Source organism: Bos mutus, chromosome 7 (genome assembly GCF_027580195.1).
Source record: "Bos mutus isolate GX-2022 chromosome 7, NWIPB_WYAK_1.1, whole genome shotgun sequence".
NCBI classification, from domain to species: domain Eukaryota; kingdom Metazoa; phylum Chordata; class Mammalia; order Artiodactyla; family Bovidae; genus Bos; species Bos mutus.
The window spans coordinates 18220080-18244739 of NC_091623.1; the positions used below are offsets into that span (position 1 = coordinate 18220080).

Below are 24660 nucleotides of genomic sequence, written 5' to 3' on the forward strand. Positions count from 1 at the left end.
TCAAATTCTTTATCTCCCAAATATATGTATAATTTTCTAGTAACCTTGGAGAAATTTAGTTACATTACACGTATATTATCACATGGTTTTATATTGTGAATATTTGGCTTGTTTTCAGTGTCATCAAAAAGTACATTATCAGCAGTCTTAGACACAGTATAAATAATTCTATATATGCATTTTTAGATACAGATCAGCATTCAAGCAGCATTTGCACTTCAAATACAGTATTCAGTATCACCAAAACATATTAAACGTTATATTATAGTTTAGGAATTCACTCATTTGGATTTGTCCAGCAGGATGGAATGGTTTTCTGTTATTCTTTTCACAACCTTCAGAGTGACTATTTTTAAATTATGCCTTGAACCTGGTAATATGCTGAAACATGTGCTCTGATTATTGTTCCAGGAGGACGGCAGTGGAGAATATTTTTCTTTGCTATTAATTCTCTTGTCTGCCTATTCTGGCAGCCAGATCTTGATATGTAGAAGTAAAACATACTGAGGAAAAGTGGGAAGAGTTGAGGAAATGGTATGATACATTCCATACTCACAGTCACATCGTTACTTAGGTAGAAGAGTTGGGATTAGAACTAAGGCCTAGATTAGAATTCTGTATTCTACAGCAGAAGAGGTATTTATTCTCTATGGACAAGGCGTATTCAAACTGGAGAATCTTATTATCTAGGTTTACTTAAAAGTTTCTTCATAGTATGTTGAATTTTCTTCCTGCTGTAACACACCTACCCTCATTATGCTGATTATTTAAAGGAATTGAAGTATAGTTAAACTTTTCTTTCAAGCTCTTGGGACTCTGGGTCAAATTTAACAAAACAAATTTTAATAAGGATAAGTGAAAATTATCTGATGAATACAGAAAAAAAAATCCAGTTTGAGATAAAGGAGACATGACCTAACATAAAAGGAAAGAAAAAAGGAACAAGTTAACAGCCCAATATGAGTTAATGATGTGACGTGGCTGTTAAAAATGAATATGGTCATACTTTGAATTAGTAGTGGAATAATCCCAAATTAAAATTACAGTTTTTCTCCAATATTTAGAATGGTCTTTATTGGGACATAGTTAATCCTTGAAGGTTAAAGAGCCATCTGGTGATTATCTAGATTTCAGACATGTGGTTGGTGGTTAGATTTGAGAGATTTTCCACTATGACATTCTGTTTTTAATTACCATTCACCAAACACATTTGTTCTGTTATGTCTTAGTTCTAGAATATAAGCTCTCTGAGGATTTTTGTCTCTGATTCAGTGATATGTTGCCATTGCCCAGAATGATGCCTTGCAGTAGAGGCAGTCAGTCAGTGTTTGCTGAATGAATGGCTGTCTCTATGCCTCTTCTTTTTCATCTTCCTTGACATTCCTACCCTGCTGGACTGATTTGGGAAATCTGATTGTCTCTCAGTTCAGCTCAGATGTTGCCTTTTTTCTTTCAGAGAGATTTTATGCTTTCTGAGACTAAATTGTTCTTGTGTTTTTCCATAGCACCTTGTTAACTTTGTATCCCATTACATTGTAAAATAAATTTATTCTGTAAACTCCCCTTTGGGTGAGAAAATAATGCATTTTGTTTTTATGTCATTTTGTGTTTTTAGTGTTTTGTAGTATAGAAGGCATTTAGCAAGTATTTGATTTTACTTTGGTTAGATATTTGAGTGAGGACCAAGTTGAGAGAAGTATTAATAAATCTACATATACTTAGCCCATTTTTCTATTCCTACCTTTATTATTCAATGGAAACTTGATGCCACAGTATACTGGCTGGGTATTAGGACTACAATTCAACAGATACTCAGTGAAAATTATGTGCCCAGCTTTGTGCTAGTGGTTTGGTGGTAGTCGGTATTAACACAGAATGACTAAGGTCTTAAGATGCTTATAGCCATGATAATGAAATTAATATCACCCAGTATATTATAGCAATATCTAATAGAGTAAGGTAAAGTTCAAGAGATGATGAAAGATGTCTTTTCTACTCAGAGTAGAAGTTGATATTTATGTTTTAGGGACGCAGTGTTATAGAGTAGGCACTGTGTTTGAGAGATCCTGCCTACACAGTTTAGGTTTTAACTAATAGCTAGGAAAGTAGTGAGTGGAAAGGGCATTCTAAGTAAAAAAGAACAAACGACAGTGGTGGGAGAATGTAGATTAGCAAAGAGGCAGTTTATGTGCCTCTATATACCATGGTTACAGTATATAGATACCTAAAGAGAAGTGAGATCGGAAACGTAGACTTGATATCCATATGATAAAGGATTCTGGTTGTAAAGTGAGGAATTGTAGGGAGTAGAGAAGTGTTAAAGGTCTTGTTTTTAAAATTTGTTTACTTTTGTTTTGTTTGGTGTTTCTTAATGCAGGGCGGAGTCGAAGTTGAAACTGATGACTCCATATTGGAGTGGTGTGGGGCACAGAGGTAGTTATACTAGTTGGGCTACTGTTAATAGTTTAAGAAAAGGAAGGAAAAGTGCCTGGATTAGAATAATCGCAGAGAGAGAGAGGGACTAAGGGGAAGAGTTTTGAAAAGACTTTACATAAACAGAAACACCTTTTCCTGTATATACATAAATAAATATGAAGGTTGGGGTGTAGATATATTTGAAGATACAATTTTATTAATTTAATCAAAAATGTATTAATAGTTACATAAAATACTGTCTTGATGTCTTCCCCTTTAGGGCCGGGAAGAAGATCCACATGAAGGCAAAATGTAAGTTTGTGTTAATTATTAAAAGGAAAAAATATACTGTACAATTACTAATTGGAAAACTTTGATCTAAAAATGTTTTAGAAGAAAAGTGATATTTTTTTGAGCTGATTAAAAAATTTATTTGACTCAAGAATTGATTTCTATTTTCTTAAGGACCTAGTGATAATGAAGGTGGCTTATACCTACATACAGCTCTTAGATCACCAAACTAACGACTTTTTGATTAACAGTAAACAGTACATTAGTAACATTATGAATATCATAATTCCTCACACTTTGTTTTCCTGTTGATTACTTCTTAGTTGCCATGGATTGTTTTTGAAAAGGGGAAAAAAAGAGGTCAAATACCAGTAAATATCTAAAGCTATGTCCAGTTTTCTAAGTATAAACTGTAACTCCCACTGGCATTGGGAAATCTTTTTTTTTTAATAATATCATTGTGATTTTTCCATTTTCTGAACTTCATAATTTTCTACTCATTTGGTATTTAGCATAAGATAAATTTGCATTGTTGGTTTATTTTATGTATTTGTCAGCTCCCTGTAACTTCTTAAGGTGTTGACTGGCAGTAGAGCATCCTCATTAACATCCTGGAGTGCTCTTTGAGACTAACCAGAAGGTATAACTAGCTTTATTCCTTTGATGTAATGATCACCTCCCAGTTAGTTTTGCTTGACACTTTAGTTTCCTCAAATCCTCTCTTCCAACAGCTAGAACACCTAAAACATGTATCTGACTGTATTACTTTTCACTTAAAATTCTTATCTGATTTTCTACCTTAGCAGAGTCTGAAAAGTTCTCCTGATCCAGCCCTTGTTTCCTTACAAGTCCCATCTCTTGTCATTTTTAGTTTTTTATCCTCCTCTCCAGCTTGCAAATGTGTATCACTGTTTTTTCTCCTTTGCTCAAGCTACTTCCTAGGCCAGAATTCCCCTCTGTTGTGTTGGTTAATGCCTATTCTTACTTAGAGACTTAACTCATTTATCACTCTTGCCAGCAAGTCTTCTGTAATCTTCTCCCTTACACACCCTACAGAATTGGTGCTCTGTTATTCCAAAAATGCCCTCAGCATGTACCTATCACAGTGCTTTATTATATTTTCTACATTCTTTTTATAGTTACACAATATTTATGTTCCTTTTTCTTACTAAAAAGAGGTCTTTCCTAAGGTCACAGACCCATTTTTCTATTATTGATACAAACCATGTGCTTGAAATAGATTCATTTTACATATAGGTGGTAAATCTCTGAGTGAGGAAACTGATCTAATCCTTTCAGAAAGTGGTATTGCTGATTTGTTGTATAAATGCCATTTGTTGCCCAACACCCCACCCCACCCCCACCTTTATATTCCCCTTTTCTCTTTTATTCTACCTATAGAAGTATAGGATAGGCCTTCAAGGTCATCTAATCAGCTCTCCCTTAGAATACAGAAATCTTGTTCTGCATTGTAATAAATGGTCATTTCGGCCATAGTTGAATGCAGTATGGAACTTTACTGCTTTTTAGGGCAACCTGGACTATTCCAGATATTGTATACTTGTTTTACTTTATTCATAATTAGCAGTGGGAGCCTCAGGGAATTTGAATTCATGAGTTAATTGTTAGAATAAAATTAAAAAGAGGATTTAAATGTTTAACATTTTATTCATGTGAAGAGATAAAAATCCAGTTTTATTTATACTCTGACCAGTAATAATGTAGATAATTTAAAACAGTGGTGAACAGCCTCTAAACTTGTAACACTGGATTTTAGGGCAATTATATGTCTTAATTTTACAGCATTATTTTTAATCATGACTGAAAAGAACAAGTTGGAAAGTGAAATACTATACCAGACCCTGAGAATATATTGTCAGCTTGGTATTAACATACATGTGTTAATTGGCAAGATAGATAATAGTCCTTCAGGTACATGAGAGATTTTAAGTAATTTAATCACTAGTAATTAATTTTTTAAATCCAGATGTATCATTTTTTTCTGAGGTAAATTATTTAAATATTATATGCAGTAGATTTTGGCTGTAATGTCTTCTATAACATTTTCTAAAGTCTTAAGTATCAGAATAGAAAATATTGTAGCAATCTGATATGATAGGCCATTAGCTCAAACAGATATCTACTCTTTCTCATCACTCAATCTTATTGTCTGGCTTTCTGTAAAGTATCAGTACACCACGTTGACTGAAAAGGGAGAACTTTCACGGAAGTTCACTTTGAGAGAAGTATGAGAAAATTAATTGACTAATCTTTTTTGGCAGTTTTGGTGGGCTCTACCTGTACCACTCCCCACTCCTAATAAAAAGAAAAAAAAGAATACTAGCTATGATAATAATTTGTCATTATCAGAATTAAATCCTATTTTTTGTATTGGTAATTAATATGGAAATTGTAGTTCATACTAGATGGCCCATTGTATATTTTGTTGTTTACAAAACATCTGTTTACAGATGTTTACAAAGTGTAGTAATAAATGTCAAAGGAATGAGGTCATTTGAATTGCATTACATTTATTTCATTATGTCAGCTTGAATTAAACTTAACTGTATTGTGTTATTTAGTTTTGATTTAGTTAACAGCAAGAAAGACTTTTTGATTTACATATTTTATTCTCTTTTTAAGATGGTTCCATGGGAAAATTTCCAAACAAGAAGCTTATAATTTACTAATGACAGGTACTTGTATATTCACTTTACTTTTCTAATGTTATTTAAAAAGAAAAAACAACACTTATCATGTGTTTTGCCTTTAGCATTCTTTTGATTTTTATGCACACTGTAATTTCTTGCCTAGCACAGAGAAATTGGTATTTCTGGTGTTTTTTAGCTGAAAACATACATGCAGTATAAAATTCAGTGCACAGTGTGTTTTCTTTCTGGACCAGGGTCCTACAGTCTTCCTTAGAAGCAGTGCCAGATGAGTTTTTTCCTGTATTTCTAGAAGTTTTCTGTCTGTGTGTGCCTGCCTTCCTTACCACAGTGTATACCTTTATACATACCTCCTCACACATTCTCACAGGAACATGCAACACACTTTTTTCATTTTAATACATATTTTGGGAGATTATTCCATATCTGCATATTTAAAACTTCATTCTTTTTAATGACCATAAACTTTCCATTGTATAAATACCATAATTTGTTATAAGTTTCCTATAGAGCAATATTATGTTTTCATTTTCTTGTTGTTTAGGCACAGCAAATGTTCTTGAATTTATCTTTATACACTTGTAGAATTATATACTTGGGCCTTCTTGAAAATATAGTTGTTTTAATATTTCATAAAACTGTTGTTACAGAGATAGGCAAAATAAAAATTGAATGTATTGTGGGTTTATTATTTAAAAGAAAAAGTATTCCATCATTTCATCCTAACTAAAACTTAAGATTAAATTTAATTACCAAATATGTCTTCAGTAAGCCATACTTTAGAAGGCCTTCAGACAAGTTTAATAATCTGTAATTTATAAGTCTTAGTTCTTTAAAAAAAAAAAAAAAAAACGACCAGAGTTCAGTAGTTTCTGTATGCAGTGAATAAACTACTGATTATTTAAAACTGTTATCTGAGTTACTGTTCAAGCCATGGGGCATTACATTTAATTTAATAATACTTTGTTCTTCTGAAACAGTTGAGGCAGTTTTATTAAGTATTCAATTATAGTGTGAGGATACAGATTAGAAATAAAGAACATGATAATGCCATATGGTAGTAACAGATGAAATGCTAAACCAAAGTGACATCCTATCTGCTTTCAAAGTGGCACCAAAATATTTATTTTAATGAATTTACTGAATTTTGAATATAGTTTATATTTTTTGAATTTGCACCAAATACCTGAGGCACTCACTGTTGTTTTAGGCATGTAAATTAAAAAAGAACTAAACTTAATTTTCTTAAATTAGTTTTTATTTCCTTTGGGTCATGTGCTCTTTTAAGAGGCTGGTGATTTCCCGCCATGAAAGGTACACATAAGCACTTGCAGGCACAATTTTGCAGTAGTTCCTATTCTTTGTATTGAACATAAAACTACTTGGTAGCAAGTGGTTTGGCTTGATGATTGGAACTATTAGTAACTTACAGAAAAACATCTGATATTTTAAGTTTTCATTGTGCTTTCCCAAAAGCAGTCAAGTTCTGATCTTTCCTATGTCATTAGGACTTAAACAGAGAAAAGGTAGAAAAGCATCAGTGGTAAGAGTCATTGCTAATTGCAGATGTCAAAAAGACTTCTCTAAAATTAATATGAAATATCTGATATATGATTTGCTGCTTATGATTTTTTAAGATCATGCCTTTTAAATGAAATATAGTGCATGTGTATTAATTTTGATTAGGTACACAAATATTTCAGTTGTTTTCATCTACCTTTATAAGTTTTTGCTACTATTTTATTATAATTATGACTTTTTAATGTTTAATCAGAAGTATTAAGTACAGAGTATGCGAAAGTAAAATTCACTTCAACTTTTTTTTCACTTTTCTTATTCTGAGATTTGCAAACAGTGTAGCAGTTTTAGCCAGTACCCCCTACCTGTGGTTACAGTATTCTTTCCAAGTTATGACAGATACGTATATTATTAACCAGAAGTCATTGCTGTGAACTTCTGCCCTGTATTTTTATGTAATAAAGACAAGTAACATCATGGGTGGTTGTGACTCATAAACCAGAAAATACAAAAAAATAATTGCCTTAAGATTTTTTATTATAAAACAAGTACCTGGTGAAAATTAAAATTTGTATATGCTTTTGAATGTACTTTGTAATTATACTACTTAACTCTTTTTCTTTTGTAATTTGATAATTAGGGAATAAAACTAACAGATTAATTTTTACAGTTGGTCAAGTCTGCAGTTTTCTTGTGAGGCCGTCAGATAATACTCCTGGGGACTATTCACTTTATTTTCGGACCAGTGAAAATATTCAGCGGTTTAAAATATGTCCAACACCAAACAATCAGTTTATGATGGGAGGCCGATATTATAACAGGTAAGTTGGGAGAAATTTATAGTTATCTTTTACTTTTGGTGAGTAGAGTTGAAATATCATAAATAATAGTTTATCAGAATCAAAATTATATAAAAGTTTCTGACTCTGTAATATTTGAAATTATAAGACATTTAATGTAATTTAGTCATCATGTCCAAGGATTTTTTAGACATTGTCAAACATGAATATAAATTAATAATTTATTTCTTCCAAAATAATGTATATAATTTTTTGATTATTAATGCACAGGTTATTTGCAGCAAATTTGTTAGTAAGTTCATACATTATCTGTAGGAAACAGAACATCTAATCTAAGAAAATGTATTAGTCTTTTATCAGTGAGACATTTTAATAGGAAAAAAGTTAAAGAATGACCTAAGACTTACTGATATTGTTACCCACCAATATTAGGTTGTTCCCAAGCTGGTATTAATTTGTAATTGTTGGTTCCTACTTTTCACCTTTAAAATTCTTTGCTTGTCTCATTCCCCTCACCCTATCATGTTAAATGCTGTCTCTGGTATTTAGTTCATATTCATCTGTACTTTTTTTTATTAATCTTTTCAACTCTTCTGTTTTACTTTTTAATATTATACTTTATTTATATTTAACTTGAAATAATTTTGTAGTAGGGCAAAGATATTTTATCATCAGTGATAAATATATATGTGTGTATATACACATATGTATCTCCAAAGATAAAAGATATATACATTTCAACTATTCTTTCAGTAGGAAGAACTATGAAAAAAAAGTGAATATATATCCAGTTATATATAAATATACACCTATGTGTATATAAAACAGTTATTGGATCAGTAGGAAAACCATGAAAAAATCAATTGATAAATTAACAAGATGTTTTGAGAAATGTTGCCTAGCTGTCACTAAAATATCCTTTCCTCTAGTGTATTAAAGGAAAGTTAAAAATTCTAGGTTTTACATATTTAGGACAGTAAAATGGCAAACTGACTATAGAGAAACATTTTTATACTTAGAAAAACTCATGTTAAAGTTTGTGTTAAAATACATTATATAATGTCATTTTCAGTTTTTTATTTGTAATATTTTCCAAATATATTTTATAGTGTTTTAATCAAAATCATCAGTAAGCCTTTCCTGCTGTAGCTGTAATCCTACATATAAGATTAGCTCCTGGTCTGCCTGCCTTCTTCCTTCCTCCCTCCCTTTTTTGTTTCTTCTTTCACCTTCTATTTGTCTTTTGACTCCATCTTATTATAAAAGCAGAGTATGTAAATGATAACTTTTGATAAATTTATCATTTGGATGATAAAAATTCTTAAGTTTAACCTGAACTAACTACTTGCTAAATAAATGTGATTTGTCTGTCATTTCTTGCTCAAACTCTCAGATATTTTTGTCTAAAAAAAAAAAGGAAAAAAAAGTAGACTTTTAATCCTTTCCTCACATAGTGATGCTTGGAGTAGTGTGTAGAAAATTGAAATCTCTGAGTCAAATATTTCTGACCTGTAAATCAATATTAGGAACATTCTTGCTTTTCTAAAGTAATGTGACTGTAATGATCATATATTCTATTAATATATTCTGGCTATATACTTTGGGAAAAAAACTTGCAAACAGATAATCCTTGCTAACAAGGTTTGTGTGTATTTTTAAGATTTGCAATTTTTATGAGACAAATTATGTCAGTGTTAGTAATTTTTATTTTAACAGCATTGGGGACATCATAGATCACTATCGAAAAGAACAAATTGTTGAAGGGTATTATCTTAAGGAACCTGTACCCATGCAGGTCAGTGTTGTTTTTCTTTTTGCAGTAATCAGCTTTTTAATTTAAAATGCTTTTTTTGGTGATATGGTTATGCACACATCCATGCATTTGAAATTGGATAAAATTTAAAACTGCTGATTATTCAGATTCTTTCAGAAAGTGAATATTTGTAAGAGAATCTCTTAGTTTTTATGTTGGTTCTAGATAATTAGGAAGTCCTTGGTGGCTTTTTGAGAGTAGAGGGAGTGGTGGGGACAGAAGCCAAGTTGCACTGGGTCAAGGAGTGAGTTTGTTGGAGGCAGAAGTGGAGACAGCAAAGATAAATCACAGCCAGGTTTATCTAGGTGAGCTTGGGAAGTAAAGAAAATAAAAAACAGTAGCTAGAAGATGATGTAGGTAAAAAGGGGTTTAAATTTATAACTTCTTTGTTTTATTTGCCTGAAGTTTTATGGTGAGAGAGTTTTGAGCATGTGTGTACTTGAGGAAAGTGAGTGGTGGGTGAGGGATGGGGTAGTGGCAGTACTCCATGTATAAGGTCCTAGAGAAGGCAAGAGTGACTGAAATCCAGAACATAAGAAGGACTGGCCTTGAACAAGAGCTCCTGCTGAATGTTAGTTGATTAATGCCTAGGTGATTGATTAGCGTCTGTATCTTGCCCATACTTCCTAAAGTGTGGTCGGTAAAGGGTTGTAGCAGGGTAAGTAAAAGGTACTTCAAAATAGTGATTAAGAATTTTCCTATGTGGAAAATGGGGGTAGTGAATTTCCCGGGATGTAAAGAAGGATTGTGAGGGGTTTTGGGTCCCCACTAAACTTCCACAGTGATTTGTAGTGTCGTGAGTGTCTCATTATTTCCTCCTAACCAATTAGTTTCTGACGGTTATAGCCGACTATTAATTGCTAATTAAGAGAGAAACATTATTCTGATGCTTAATATACATTTAAGAATCATCTTGTCACATTTTAATATAATCTTGCCTCATTTCTTCATGCTTTCCTGGTAGATGGAAAGTTCATGAGGGCAGTTTTGTGTTGTGTTTCCAGTGCTTTGTTGCGATCTCCATGTTAGCTTCTTCTTGTTTGCCTTTCAAGTTTACATCTCAAGTTGCACTTCCTTGTTGACACCTTCCTAATATCTGTAGTTAGCAATTATGTACCACTTTAGTTGGGGCTTCTCTGGTGGCTCAGATGATAAAGAATCTGCCTGCAAGGTAGGAGACCCAGGTTGGATCCCTGGGTCGGAAGGATCCCTGGAGGAGGGCATGGCAACCCACTCCAGTATCCTTGCCTGGAGAATCCCATGGACAGAGGCTACAGTCCATGGGGTCGCAAAGAATCAGATATGACTGAGTGACACACACCCCTCCACACCCCTTTTGTTGGCAGTTCTGGCAGACTTTGCCTAACGTTTTTCTACGTAGTATGGTATGTGCTTTCTAGAAACCACTGCTTAGGATCTTTTTATTGGATCAGAGATGCCTTTACCTACAAATGATGGATCCTGCCAGTCACTTCTGTTGCTGTATTCTGCATTCTAATTCAGATTGGCTTTTTGAGTAATAAATTTTATTTGCTCACAAGTCATGCACACATTTTTCCAATCCTAAATTTGTCTTAGTAGAATTTTCTAACTAAATTTTTTATAGTTAGAAAAATGAGTAGCATTTGACATTTAGTAAACTTTTTTCTAAAATTATAGCATAGTTTTAAAACTTAAACTTACTTCAGATATACATTGTGCCTTATTCTTGTGTCACTGTTTCATAACTGAACAAACTTCCAAGTATTATCATTTGCAAAAGTGCCTATAATGCTTTCAGTACTTCAGAAATAACTGATGCTGATTACAGAGCAATTTGATTACTTCATAGAAACCATTAAATGCTATTTGAAGTCAATTATTTGGGGCCTGGAGTAAAAGTAGTTTACAGAAAATTTGAGAATCGTAACACTTACCTGTCCTTCCCAGAAGGATTCTAACTGTTAGAGAACCCAAAGGCTAGTAATGTCCTTTTATTATTGTAAAAGTGATTAGCTAACAGAATCAGCTCATTCCCCCTAAGGTTACCCTGCATACCCCTACTCAGGATAAGATGCTAAAAGAGAAAGCACAGTGGTCTTTCACTTGGTGGAACTAACACTTCCTGAGACAGATACTAGAAGAAAGGAGGAGCCTTTTGAACACTATTTTAGACATCATATCTAACATGTATTAATTTATTTAACTTTTTAAACAATTTGATGAGGTTGATTCTGTAATTATGCCCATTTTACAGATAGGAAAACTGGGACCAGAGAAGGTAAGTAAATTACTTAAAGCGTCAAGTCATCCTTGACTCTTCTTTTTGTCTCTTACACTCTGTATCCAAAGTGTCAGGATCATCATGCCATCTCTGCCTTCAAAGTATATATATAGAATTCAACCATCACCAGAAATATTTTGGGCCTGGAGTAAAAGTATGTTCCAATAGAAGTTTGAGAAATGCAACACTTACCTATCTTTCCCAGCAGGATTCTAACTATTAGAGAATGTCATCTCTTTGTCTCTACCTCCTTCTGCCCCCAACTCCCCTTTAAAAGTGTACCACAAAACAAACAAACAAACAAACAAAAACAAAAAAAACTGTACCACAGTCAGAGGAATCCATTTAAAATGTGAGTCAGACCATTTCACGCCTCTGTTTAATACTAAGAGGTGGTCTATTTCATCCAGAGTAAAAGCCAGAGTCCCTGCAGTAGCGTGCAGTGTCCCGTGGTCCTCTGAACTCTTCCTACCATCCTTCCCTCTCACTCATCTCCACTCACACTGGCTTCTCTGCTATTTAAAAAAAATATGTCAGGATCTTTGCTGCATTAGGATTTTTGCTACAGCTGTTCACTCTGCCCAAAATGACTTTCCCTTAAATATCCACTTGCCTCATTCTTTTACTTCTTTCAAATTTCACTTAAGTTTTAGCTTCACAATTGAGACCTACTCGTACAATATTATTTATTGCTGCTACTTGCCCTACCCTGTAGAGCACTTACCACCTATTAACATACAATTCAATTTGCTTATTCATTATGTTTATTATCTCTTTCCATCTTTGGAATGTAAGTTCCTTGAGGGTAAGGATCTTTGATTTATTCACTGATGTATCTCAAGAACTACAACACTGGCACTCAGAGAACTATTGAATTCATTTATCAAATGAGTTTTCTTAGCCATTACCTGAGAAAGGCAGGATTTACAACTGGAGTAGGAGCCTGCACACCTAAGGTCTGTGCAAAAACTTGCTTCAGTGGTTGTTACACTCTCACCAATCAGATAATCTGTTTCCCTTTGGGAGGAATGTATGAGACTTCCTTCTCCAGAACTTTGTAGAGAGAGTAGGCTGAGAAGCCTTCCCTCCTGTCATCTAGTAACTTACCAAAACTTGGAACGTGAGGTCGTATCCCTGCCTGTAGTGTCTTCGAATGTAGGTATTGTTGATTGGTTGACCAGCCTTTATGTTAAATAGGGAAGATTTATATAATCCTGAAATCAGGTATTTAAATCCACATGTCAGTGTTGTAATGTGTTAAATGAGGGAGTGAAAGTGGCTCTGTCGTGTCCGACTCTTTGTGACCCCAAGGACTGTAGGCTGCCAGGCTTCTCTGTCCATGGAATTCTCCAGGCAAAAATACTGAAGTGGGTTGCCATTTCCTTCTTCAGGGGATCTACCTGACCCAGGAATCAAACCTGGGTCTCCTGCATTGCTGGAAGTCTTGACTGAGCCACCAGGTAGACTACAAATATGCCCCATTCTGTACTGAAGAGTAAATATTATCACTACTGTGATGAAGATTGATAAGTGCAAATCTATACAACTAGGGACATAGTCATCACTATTTATCATCTGGGTGCAGTGTATCTTTAAAATTTTTTAATTTTCTTGGTCATTTTCTGAATAATTTGTAGGAGTAAGAATGAAGATTTAGTACAAAAAAAAAACTTCATTAGAAATTTAATAAGAATTAAAAGTAGTAAACCCCAATTTTTGTTCTGTATTTCCTTGGTTATAAAGGCTTGTTCCTGAAATAGAAGGCAGCTAACTGTTACCCACTGTCATGTACGGACCTGAATCATATCCATCTTGTAAACCCTAATTTCAGATACAGCTTTTATAATAGTTCTTGCTTAAAATTCCTTTGGTTCTTTTCACATTTTTACTGTCAAAATGCAGTACTGATTCTAGATTTTAAATATATTTCAGCTGCGTTCTAGTTTGATTCTTTCTTGTTCTTGCAACATCAGCTGTAATACTTTGGAAAACTTTGTTTCATAATTTTGTTGTATAGTACAGTCTTCTTTACTCTGTAAGTGTAATATATTTTTATGTTTAGGTTTGTAAACATCAATTAGAATGGTTAATATGGTGAATTTTAAAATTTCGACATTATATGTTTCCTTCCAGTAATGTTTAAATACAAAATACCTTTGTCCATTTATAAGCCATATTGAGTAAATCTTGATGCAAATCATAAAAGTTTTAAGAATCCTCATTTTCTGTTAGGAAACAGGTTTATCTAGATTTCTTGTCACAAATTATTGCATGATGTCCTTCTTGTTGAATCACTAACTAGATGAGTGCACCATATTTCCTTTATTTCCCTAGAAATACAACATTTTCTCAGCACATTCTTGAGTTTGAGAAAATTCATCAAGGATATTACCATATCAAGAATTATAGTCTGAAACTTTGCTTATAAAAATCAATTTTATCATCACAGTAGATCAGAGTATTGATGTTGCTTTGCTTTCATCATCTGATTCCTTTTATAAGTGTCAAATATCTTTTTCACTTTTTTCTTTTTGCTGATATGGGTAAAAAATTAAGAATTCTGAATTTTGATCTGCACTCAGTGAAAACTAATGAACAGATAACAAAGATGGCCTTTTGTATTTTTTGAAAGATGCTGCAGTAGTTGGCAACAAAGGAGAAAGCGCCAAAGGTGATGCAGTAGTTGGTGTATTTCACTGGTGCATCAGCCTCTAGGCCAGAGGTCGGCAGACTTTTCTGTAAAGGACCAGATAATAAATGTTTTAGATTTTGTGGGCCATTCAGTCTCTGTCTCAGTTACTTAAACTTTGCCTTTGTAGTGAAGCAACAACACACAGTATGTAAAAGAATGACCATGGCTGTGTTCCAGTAAAACTCTACGTCCAAAAACAGGCCGTGGGCTAGGTTTGGTCTGTGTGCCGTGGTTCGCCATTCTCTTCAGCATACTTGAGTGTAATTGTTCAGTCATGGTGAAATGGTTCCTAGGATGATAAAATAGCCGAGTGTTTAAAGATGTAGGAAAAAATAGGATTCATGAAAACTCTATAACATATCTTAGATATAAAACAGTCAGCCGGATCCATGAATCTCTAAGAAAAAGTCATAAAATATTAATTCTTGCATTAATTCTTATTAATTAATAAGAGCTGCTCAAACAAGAAACTACAAACTAAAATTGGGTCCATTGGACTAGATGGTAATATTGAAGATTGACTTCTTTGGGGAAGATCATTATAAAGGCACTTATATCTTTATATGCTTTCTGACATCCTAATTCTTTTATTGTAGGGGGTTGTGGGGATTTAGCAGTTACGATACATGCCTTCCTATAGTGCAGTGTCATAAACCAGTAAACCCCACAGGATTATGGGAAAGGTGGAGTTACGGGTACAACACTGAAAAGCATCATCAGTGACACATAAAGATAAGAAACTAGTAACAATTAGCAGAGTTTTTATATGTGGTAATGGGTAAGAATTATTTAAAATGGGTAAGAAATATGCTAAACGGGTAAGAAATATTTAAATACTGCTGCTGCTAAGTTGCTTCAGTTGTGTCCGACTCTGTGCGACCCCATAGACGGCAGCCCACCAAGCTCCCTGATCCCTGGGATTCTCCAGGCAAGAACACCGGAGTGGGTTGCCATTTCCTTCTCCTATGCATGAAAGTGAAAGGTGAAAGTGAAGTCGCTCAATCGTGTCTGACTCTTAGCGACCCCATGGACTTCAGCCCACCAGGCTCCTCCATCCATGGGATTTTCCAAGCAAGAGTACTGGAGTGGGGTGCCATTGCCTTCTCTGATTTAAATACTAGGTTGGTGCAAATGTAATCGCGGGTTTGGACCATGAATTTTAAATCATTGTAGCGAGACTCAAATACATCTTTATTAATCAAAGTAGGAACCATTACAATCAACACATTTTTTTTTGCCACTGAGAAATAAGTTTGTGTATTCCTGTAACATTAAAACCATACTTCAGGATTCAACAAACTCTTGGAAAGCATTTTCTGCATCCTGGCTGGTTGTGGAAGTGTTTTCCCTGCAAAAACTCATCAGAGATGCTTGAAGAAGTGGTAGGCATTTGGCGAGAGGTCAGGTGTATATGGCGGATGAGGCAAAACTTCATAGCCCAATTTGTTCAACTGTTGAAGTGTTGGTTGTGAAATGTGCAGTTGGGCATTCTCATGGAGAAGAATTGGGCCCTTTCTGTTGACCAAAGCCAGCTGTAGGCATTGCAGTTTTTGGTGCAGCTCATCAAATTGCTGAGCGTACTTCTCAGATGTAATGTTTTGCCAGGATACAGAAAGCTGTAGTAGGTCAGACCAGCAGCAGACAACCAAACACTGACCATGACCTCTTTTTGGTGCAAGTTTGACTTGGGAAGTGTTTTGGAACTTCTCACTCCAGCCACTGAGCCGATTGTCTGTATAAAATCTATTAGTTGCACATCATAGTTTGATAGAGAAATGGTTCATTGTTGTGTAGAAGAAGAGAAGATGACACTTCAAAATGATTTTTTTTGAGTTTTGGTCAGCTTATGAGGCACCCACTTAATGGAGATTTTTCACCTTTCCCAATTTGCTTCAAATGCCAAGTACTGTAGAATGATTGACACGAGTTCTTAAGCGACTTCTCACGTAGTTGTAAGAGGATCAGCTTTGATGATTGCTCTCAATTGGTCGTTGTCAGTTTACGACGGCCAGCCACTATGCTCTTCATCTTCAAGGCCTACTTTGCAAAACCTCTTGAACCACCACTGCACTATATGTTCATGTTCCTGGGCCAAATGTGTTGTTTATGTTGCTAGTTATCTCCGCTGCTTTACAATGCATTTGAACTCGAATAAAAAAAATCGCTCGAATTTGCTTTTTGTCTTAACATCATTTCCACAGTCTAAAAACTAAACAGCAATAAGTCATTAGCAAAAAAGCATAAAGCGAGAAATACGCATTAAAATGATGTATAACATAAACACATTTATTTAAGAATGTATTCCAAAATCAGATGGCAGAGTTCAACAATGCAAAAACAGCAGTTACTTTCGCATCAAGTAGTACAATAAATAAGGCACTTTACCTTGAAAAAGGCCTGAAGTTTTCTTGTGGAAGAGGCCATCAGAAGGGTTGTAAATAGTGGGAAGTGGTAAAAGGAGGACTGTCTGAAATCAGACACATTAGGACGCCAGATGTGGCTGGATGGATATGGCTTATAACACTCAGTGAATCTGGGCAGGCCGTTCGGCTTTTGGGATGTATTTTGCGTATTCCTAGGCATCGCATTTCAGCTGGGTGCAGCTTTCTGCACTGACTTAGAATTTCTCGAGGATGTAATTGTGCATAAGCAAACATGAATTTGCTTTATGCTCAAATTGGTTCAAATCTATCAGTTATGCTGGGACAAATGCATGTTTTCAAAACAGTGTTGCTATAAAGCACACAAAAAACTGTATTTTAAAAAATAGTTCTTGAGAAATGGTAAGGGCACCTTTTTGAAAATTTCTTTGGAAAGCAGAATCTCTTAATATGTATGTTACATTATTTTAGATTTTGGTATTATTATTTTTTTAATGTCTAGACAGGAACAATCTGGTTTTTAAGTTGGTAGTTTAGTAGATTTTACTTCATTTCCATAAAGAATTCATGAAATAATTTTAATATTTTTGAAAATTCAGGATCAAGAACAAGTACTGAATGATGCAGTGGATGGCAAGGAAATTTATAATACAATTCGTCGTAAAACAAAGGATGCCTTTTATAAAAATATTGTTAAAAAAGGTTATCTTCTAAAAAAAGGTAAGTGTAAACTTTTAAGATTAAAGATTCAGCTTCTTAATAGAAACATTGTGAGTACTGGGCATAAATCTTATTGAGATATGAATTTAACAAGTTGGCATCTGATTCTTGGTCCCCTGGTCACCTGTCCATAACTTTTTTTAAGTGAAAATTCTTATTGACATTTATCACATTCATGGTATTGAGGTTTCTAGTTTATATATTTGCCTCAGTTTGGCATTAAGAAATGTGGGGGATGAGGGGTGCATGACTAGCAGAAGAGATTTTTTTCCCTTAGGACCAGAAAAGAATTAATGCTAAGCGAGAATTTTAATGATTTATTGTAATGAAATCTCTAAATACACTGTTAAGGTACCCTTGTCACTTACCTTGTAATTCATTAAAACAAGGAATATAACAAAATATTTTTCTACAGATAGATTACATTTTTCTCATTTTATAAGGATTGGTATTATTGAAGCTTTGGGAATAAAAATTGAAATATGAAATATATTTGACTTTTTTTAAGCAATGATCATTTGTATGATTTTACTATCGGTGATTTTATAGTTCATTATTTGGCTAAGGGAGAACAATTTGTTTTTTTTTTAACAGGAAAGGGAAAAAGGTGGAAAAATTTATATTTTATCTTAGAGGGCAGTGATGCCCAACTTATTTATTTTGAAAGTGAAAAACGAGCTACAAAACCAAAAGGATTAATAGATCTCAGCGTGTGTTCTGTCTATGTTGTTCATGATAGTCTCTTTGGCAGGTAAGAAATTGGTTTCCTATATATTTTTGGAATTGTTTTAATAATAAACTAGTATGTTCAGATCATTTCAAAGCATAGCAAACCAATTTTGAGAGCCTGAAAATCATCTGAAAATGTCATGTTTACTTTCTAGGATAATTTTTGTTTTTCTCTTTTAGACTAACTTATGCGTAAAATTCTACTTCCACTATATCACATAGAAATCTATGGATCTCTTGTATATGCAGTGTGCTTCCCTGCACTTACTGCCAGTCTTTTGAATGACTTTGATTCTTGTCGCCTTTCTCCTATTTTATCATTCTTGGTTAACTCAATGCATCTGATAGTACTAGATCACTCAGTTGTACTATATTAACTTGATTCCTAAGAAAGCTGATGTTGAGAGACAACTGTAGTATAAAAACAATTATTTCGGGGCGGAAGGGCTAAAAAAAAAAAAAAAAAAACAATTATTTCAATAGAAAAGAGGAGAGAGTATTTCAGGTTTGAAATTAAAACTTTTTTTCTTACATTAAAGTCACAGTTTTTAAGAAAATAAATAGAAGTAAATCCTGAACATCACAAGGCAAATTCAGCACTTAATTCCATCTAGATTTTTGTAACAAGGGCCTTTCTTTACCTTTCACCATCAGTATTATTAATAAACCTATTTGACCACTTAAAAGATGGACTATGTTATGAATCCATTCTAGTGTTTTTGGGTATACTTAGCAATTTTATTACGTATTGCTATGGGGGCTTCCCAGGTGGCACCAGTGGTAAAGAATCTGTCTCTCAATGCAGGAGATACAAGATACGCTGGTTTGCTTCCTAGGTCAGGAAGATCCCCTGGAGAAGGAAATGGCAATCTACTCCAGTATTCTTGCCTGAAAATCCCATGGACGGGGGAGCCTGGTGGGCGAACAACCCATGGGGATGGCAAACAGTTGGACATGACTGGGCGACTGAGTAAGGCACACAGGCATGATGAAGGAAACACAGATAATTACAACAAATTTTTAACAATCTGTTTTCTGCTGCAGGATGGCATTTCTACTAGGCAACTTCAGTTTTTCCTATTTAAGTTGGGAAAGCTTCAAGAGAAATACCTGTAGAGTGTACAAGCTTGTCATTTTTTCCAAATTGTGTTTAGGAGATCACATTAGTATTATTTGAAATTTAACAGTGCCTCTTTTAAGTGATTGAATAGGTTTGGGAGATGCTGAATTGAACAAATAATTTTCCAGACAGTGGGACATTCTGAAGTTGTAGCCCATGTTTGTATTGTGAATCATCAAGAGTGAATCAACATGAAATACTATGAATCATCATGAAATACTATGTGAATCATCATAAAATACTATGAAGTATTTGATGAATTCATTTAACCTTGATACTCTTGCTTGATACCCAGCCCCAAACACTTCTTAATATCTCTTGAAGACAGCTGTCCAAAAAACAAAAAAAAGACAAATCTGGGTAAGATAGGAGTTAAGATTTTTTCCCCTCACTTAACAATCTGGGAAACGTGGCCTTCAGATGTAGCCAGGTCAGACCTCTGGCTTCCTCTCAGTCTTGCTGCTCTGCCTTGCTTTGTGTGTACTGGGTTTTTGTCACAGAGCCACTTCCTTCATGAGAGCAAAGGTGGCAAACAGTGCCAGAGAAAGGAGCAGTGAACATTTCCTCCAGTAACTACTGAAAATACTGAGAATACACTATTTGTTGTGTTATCAAATAGATAAAGTCATTGTATATTTCTTGCTTTGTGTAAGTGTAGAGCCCCGTATACTGACTTACCTTGAGCATCTGGGTGGAGTCTAATGTGAAAGTTCATGGCAGCCTACAGCAGTAGAGATGACTGCAATGCTCACCCAGCCTGTGGTGTAGGAATGCTGGTCAGCCCTGCTGTTCAGCTGTTTTCTCCAGTGCTTTAGTTGTGTAGCTGTGCAATTTTTCCAGGTTTTTTCAGTATTATTGAGATGTCTCTAATATTGTTTCTTTATATTAAACTTCTGACTTTTAATACTGCTTTACTTTAAATATTAACTGTTTCAGAAGCACAAGTTGAAAGACATTTCAGTCATACAGAGTTATTGCTGTACTGAATATTTACATGGGAGTTTTGCACCTTTATCTTTGCTTAGGCTGAATCTTTTACTGTGGCAGTATTTATTGTTTTATCTTTTTAAGAAGGATGTTTTTGATGGATATTACATTTTAGGTTTGGTGATTATTTTCTTTCAGCCTTGTAAAGAGTCTCCAACATTTTGTCATTCTGATTGTTTCTCTTTTGGAGACTATAGATATTTTTTTTTTCCTTCAAGGTGTATACTTATGTCATCTTTCTCTGGAAGCTTTGAGATCTTTCCTTATTCTTAGATTTTCAAAGGTTAAATCAATATGTGCCTACTTTAAAAAAATTTTTTTAAAAATTTATCGTGTTTGCAAAGCTTCTTTATTCTTAAGACCTGATGTCTCCTGTCGGTTTTGAACAATTCTCCGTTAGTGTCTGTTTAAACAGCCCAGCTGCCACTCTCACTTGACTCTTCTGGAATTCACATTGCATGTTATCAACCTTCCACTACATCCCATGTGTCTGTTAAACAGTTTCCTCTATGTTTTTCATAATGTTTTTTTCCTTTCTGTGCCTCAGGTTAGATATTTTCTTCTGATTTGTCTTTCAGTTCACTATTCTTCTGTAGTTAAATGCATTTGTTAAGGTCTTAATTTTATTTATTACATTTGCCACTTTATAATTTCCACTTGAGTCATCCTTTATATTTCTAGTTATCTAACAAAATTCTTTTTTTTATCTTTTTCAAAGAATTTTAATTACTATTAAAAATATTTGAAAGTTGTATCTGTCCTCAACATCTATATTATATGTAGATCTTTCTCATCTGTTTTTCTTTCAGCTTTTCAGTCATTTGATCCTGTAATGTCAATTTATGTTTGACTAAATAGTGGACATAGTATGTGACAAACTGTAGAAGCTATACATAATGTTATTGCCTCCAGAGAGGACTGTTCTTCTGCCAGATAAGTTAGAGTAGGGGTAGTTCATATTGATCTGCCTAGGAAGCAACTGCAAGTATTGGTGAAGGCTGTTTTATCTCTGATTTGCTCTTACTTCTGAAGGCATAGCCCTTCAGGTGTCTCAACAGAAAGCCAGCTCATCTAAAGGCCCTGAACTCATTTGTCTCTCCCAACACTTGTGAAACTCTGAATGTGCTTGGTTAGCTTTTTAGCCTCTTAGATGCTTTCTGCTTATTGCCTCAGCTTCCTGCCCTAAGCAGTTTAGGATTTGGCAAACACCTTGAAAAGAACGGCTGTGGAGAATGTCAGTCTCACCTCGTTATATCTTGGTCCCTCAAGTCTTAGCCACCTCATTGTTCTCCAGTGACTTCATACAGTTGTGTTTTGTTTGGTTTATATTTTATCCATCCAGGAGGGTTAGTCTGGTACAAACCACTTTCAGAGTCAGAAGTTTTCAGCTGACATATTCCACTGTTCTATGGTATTCTTAAAGCATTGAAGACATGGTTTTTTATCTTTAATCCATATGTTAAGCTTGTACTCTGTGTATTTTGCTATGACCTTCTAACACCAAGGTCTAAGATATTTCTTTGGTTAAAGCAAGAAATACAAATAACACTTATTAAATTACAAAAGTTTGAAGGCCCTTTTAAACTTTCAAATCTAATTGGAAAAACAACACATCTTCAAAAAATATGTAAACTACTAATATTGTATTTACTCGTCAAGTAAATCATATGTAGTACAGTACATACTTATAGGAAGAACAGAACTAATATTTAGTGTACGCTACTATTAGGTCATCTGATCCTCAAAATACGCTTGTTGACATTTCCATTTTAAAAGATGAAAAGTGGCCAGTTGTTAAAAAATTTTTAAGTTATAAAGAAGAAAATTAAAATCACCCATAATCTACTGAGAGATAGCCATTAAGAACATTTTGGGTCTAAAGAACCCAAATGTCTAGTCTTTCCTCAGTACATAGAAATGTGTATTATATATCATCCTTAAGCTGCAAGTTTAGTAACATATTTTATTTGTTTTAAAGTCTTTAGATTAGCTATATGCAATTCTAGCACTTCTGCTTCAATTTTGTTTTAACTTTTCAATTTTCTTGTAACTTTTCTATTTTAAAATAATTTACATAGTACTTTGAAATGTTTTTAAACTTTGATAGATTTCAGTACTACAGACAGAAAGCTTTCTAAAGTATATGCAGCTGACATATTCTTTTTAGTAATCTAGTACAGTGGATTATTTCTCTAAATGAATTGTTAATTTTGTATAAATTATATAAGTATATTGATTTTTTTTTCTAAAGTTGGTATAAGTGCTGTAATCAGTACATTTTGTTGAACTTCCTAATAACTTTTTGTTTGTATTTTAAAGGCCAAACTGTTTCCAGATAGTGGTTCAGCACTTTAGTGAAGAACATTACATCTTCTACTTTGCAGGAGAAACTCCAGAACAGGCAGAGGTAAGTTAAATGTTTTTTCAACCACTATAAACCTTTAGTCAGTCCATATTTTCTTAACTAGAATAGAAAACTATTGTACTTACGGTGATAAAAAAAGATGTCTGAAATCTAATCATCCTTTAATTTAAGCAATAAGAACTTGCATGTGTAAAAAAATTTTTGAAAGAAATGCAAAAAAAAAAAAAAAACCCAAAACACAGTGAAGGGTTATTGGTAAAATTCCATTCTAAATTGACCTTAAAATACTCTTATGATGTTCGGCTCAACTGAGAATGCTCATTTAAAATCTTCTCTGAAGAAAGGTTGTAGATCAGATCAGATCAGATCAGTCGCTCAGTCGTGTCCAACTCTTTGCAACCCCATGATTTGCAGCACGCCAGGCCTCCCTGTCCATCACCAGCTCCCGGAGTTCACTCAGACTCATGTCCATCGAGTCAGTGATGCCATCCAGCCATCTCATCCTCTGTCGTCCCCTTCTCCTCCTGCCCCCAATCCCTCCCAGCATCAGAGTCTTTTCCAATGAGTCAACTCTTCGCATGAGGTGGCCAAAGTACTGGAGTCTCAGCTTTAGCATCATTCCTTCCAAAGAAATCCCAGGGCTGATCTCCTTCAGAATGGACTGGTTGGATCTCCTTGCAGTCCAAGGGACTCTCAAGAGTCTTCTCCAACACCACAGTTCAAAAGCATCAATTCTTCAGTGCTCAGCCTTCTTCACAGTCCAACTCTCACATCCATACATGACCACAGGAAAAACCATAGCCTTGACTAGACAGACCTTTGTTGGCAAAGTAATGTCTCTGCTTTTGAATATGCTATCTAGATTGTTCATAACTTTCCTTCCAAGGAGTAAGCGTCTTTTAATTTCATGGCTGCAGTCACCATCTGCAGTGATTTGGGAGCCCAGAATAATAAAGTCTGACACTGTTTCCACTGTTTCCCCATCTATTTCCCATGAAGTGGTAGGACCAGATGCCATGATCTTCGTTTTCTGAATGTTGAGCTTTAAGCAACTTTTTCACTCTCTACTTTCACCTTCATCAAGAGGCTTTTTAGTTCCTCTTCACTTTCTGCCATAAGGGTGGTGTCATCTGCATATCTGAGGTTATTGATATTTCTCCCAGCAATCTTGATTCCAGCTTGTGTTTCTTCCAGTCCAGCGTTTCTCATGATGTTCTCTGCATATAAGTTAAATAAGCAGGGTGACAATATACAGCCATGACGTACTCCTTTTCCTATTTGGAACCAGTCTGTTGTTCCATGTCCAGTTCTAACTGTTGCTTCCTGACCTGCATACAAATTTCTCAAGAGGCAGATCAGGTCGTCTGGTATTCCCATCTCTTTCAGAATTTTCCAAAGTTTATTGTGATCCACAGTCAAAGGCTTTGGCATAGTCAATAAAGCAGAAATAGATGTTTTTCTGGAACTCTCTTGCTTTTTCCATGATCCAGCGGATGTTGGAAATTTGATCTCTGGTTCCTCTGCCTTTTCTAAAACCAGCTTGAACATCAGGAAGTTCCTGGTTCACATATTGCTGAAGCCTGGCTTGGAGAATTTTAAGCATTACTTTACTAGCATGTGAGATGAGTGCAATTGTGTCGTAGTTTGAGCATTCTTTGGCATTGCCTTTCTTTGGGACTGGAATGAAAACTGACCTTTTCCAGTCCTGTGGCCACTGCTGAGTTTTCCAAAGTTGCTGGCATATTGAGTGCAGCACTTTCACAGCATCATCTTCCAGGATTTGAAATAGCTCAACTGGAATTCTATCACCTCCACTAGCTTTGTTTGTAGTGATGCTTTCAAAGCCCACTTGACTTCACATTCCATGATGTCTGGCTCTAGGTCAGTGATCATACCC

The 24660-nt window shown here is 34.6% G+C and overlaps 2 protein-coding genes across 5 annotated transcripts in view; one reads left to right on the plus strand and one right to left on the minus strand.

Moving 5' to 3' along the window:
• Positions 1 to 24660, plus strand: part of RASA1 (RAS p21 protein activator 1) — a 111530-nt gene that overhangs the window by 64711 nt on the left and 22159 nt on the right. For all 3 annotated transcript variants that reach the window (XM_070373092.1, XM_070373093.1, XM_070373091.1), the window contains exons 6-12: positions 2696 to 2727; positions 5350 to 5402; positions 7564 to 7714; positions 9410 to 9488; positions 17442 to 17562; positions 18157 to 18313; positions 22718 to 22805. In XM_070373092.1, the coding sequence (XP_070229193.1) occupies positions 2696 to 2727; positions 5350 to 5402; positions 7564 to 7714; positions 9410 to 9488; positions 17442 to 17562; positions 18157 to 18313; positions 22718 to 22805 (681 nt within the window). The remainder of the gene's footprint in view (positions 1 to 2695; positions 2728 to 5349; positions 5403 to 7563; positions 7715 to 9409; positions 9489 to 17441; positions 17563 to 18156; positions 18314 to 22717; positions 22806 to 24660) is intronic.
• The window catches only part of CCNH (cyclin H), a 247853-nt gene continuing 237876 nt past the window's right edge, over positions 14684 to 24660 (minus strand). The window contains exon 9 of one of the 2 annotated variants that reach the window (XM_070373103.1): positions 14684 to 14750. In XM_070373103.1, the coding sequence (XP_070229204.1) occupies positions 14730 to 14750 (21 nt within the window). In that variant the 3' untranslated portion in view covers positions 14684 to 14729. The remainder of the gene's footprint in view (positions 14751 to 24660) is intronic. The other variant, XM_070373099.1, reaches the window with a different exon arrangement.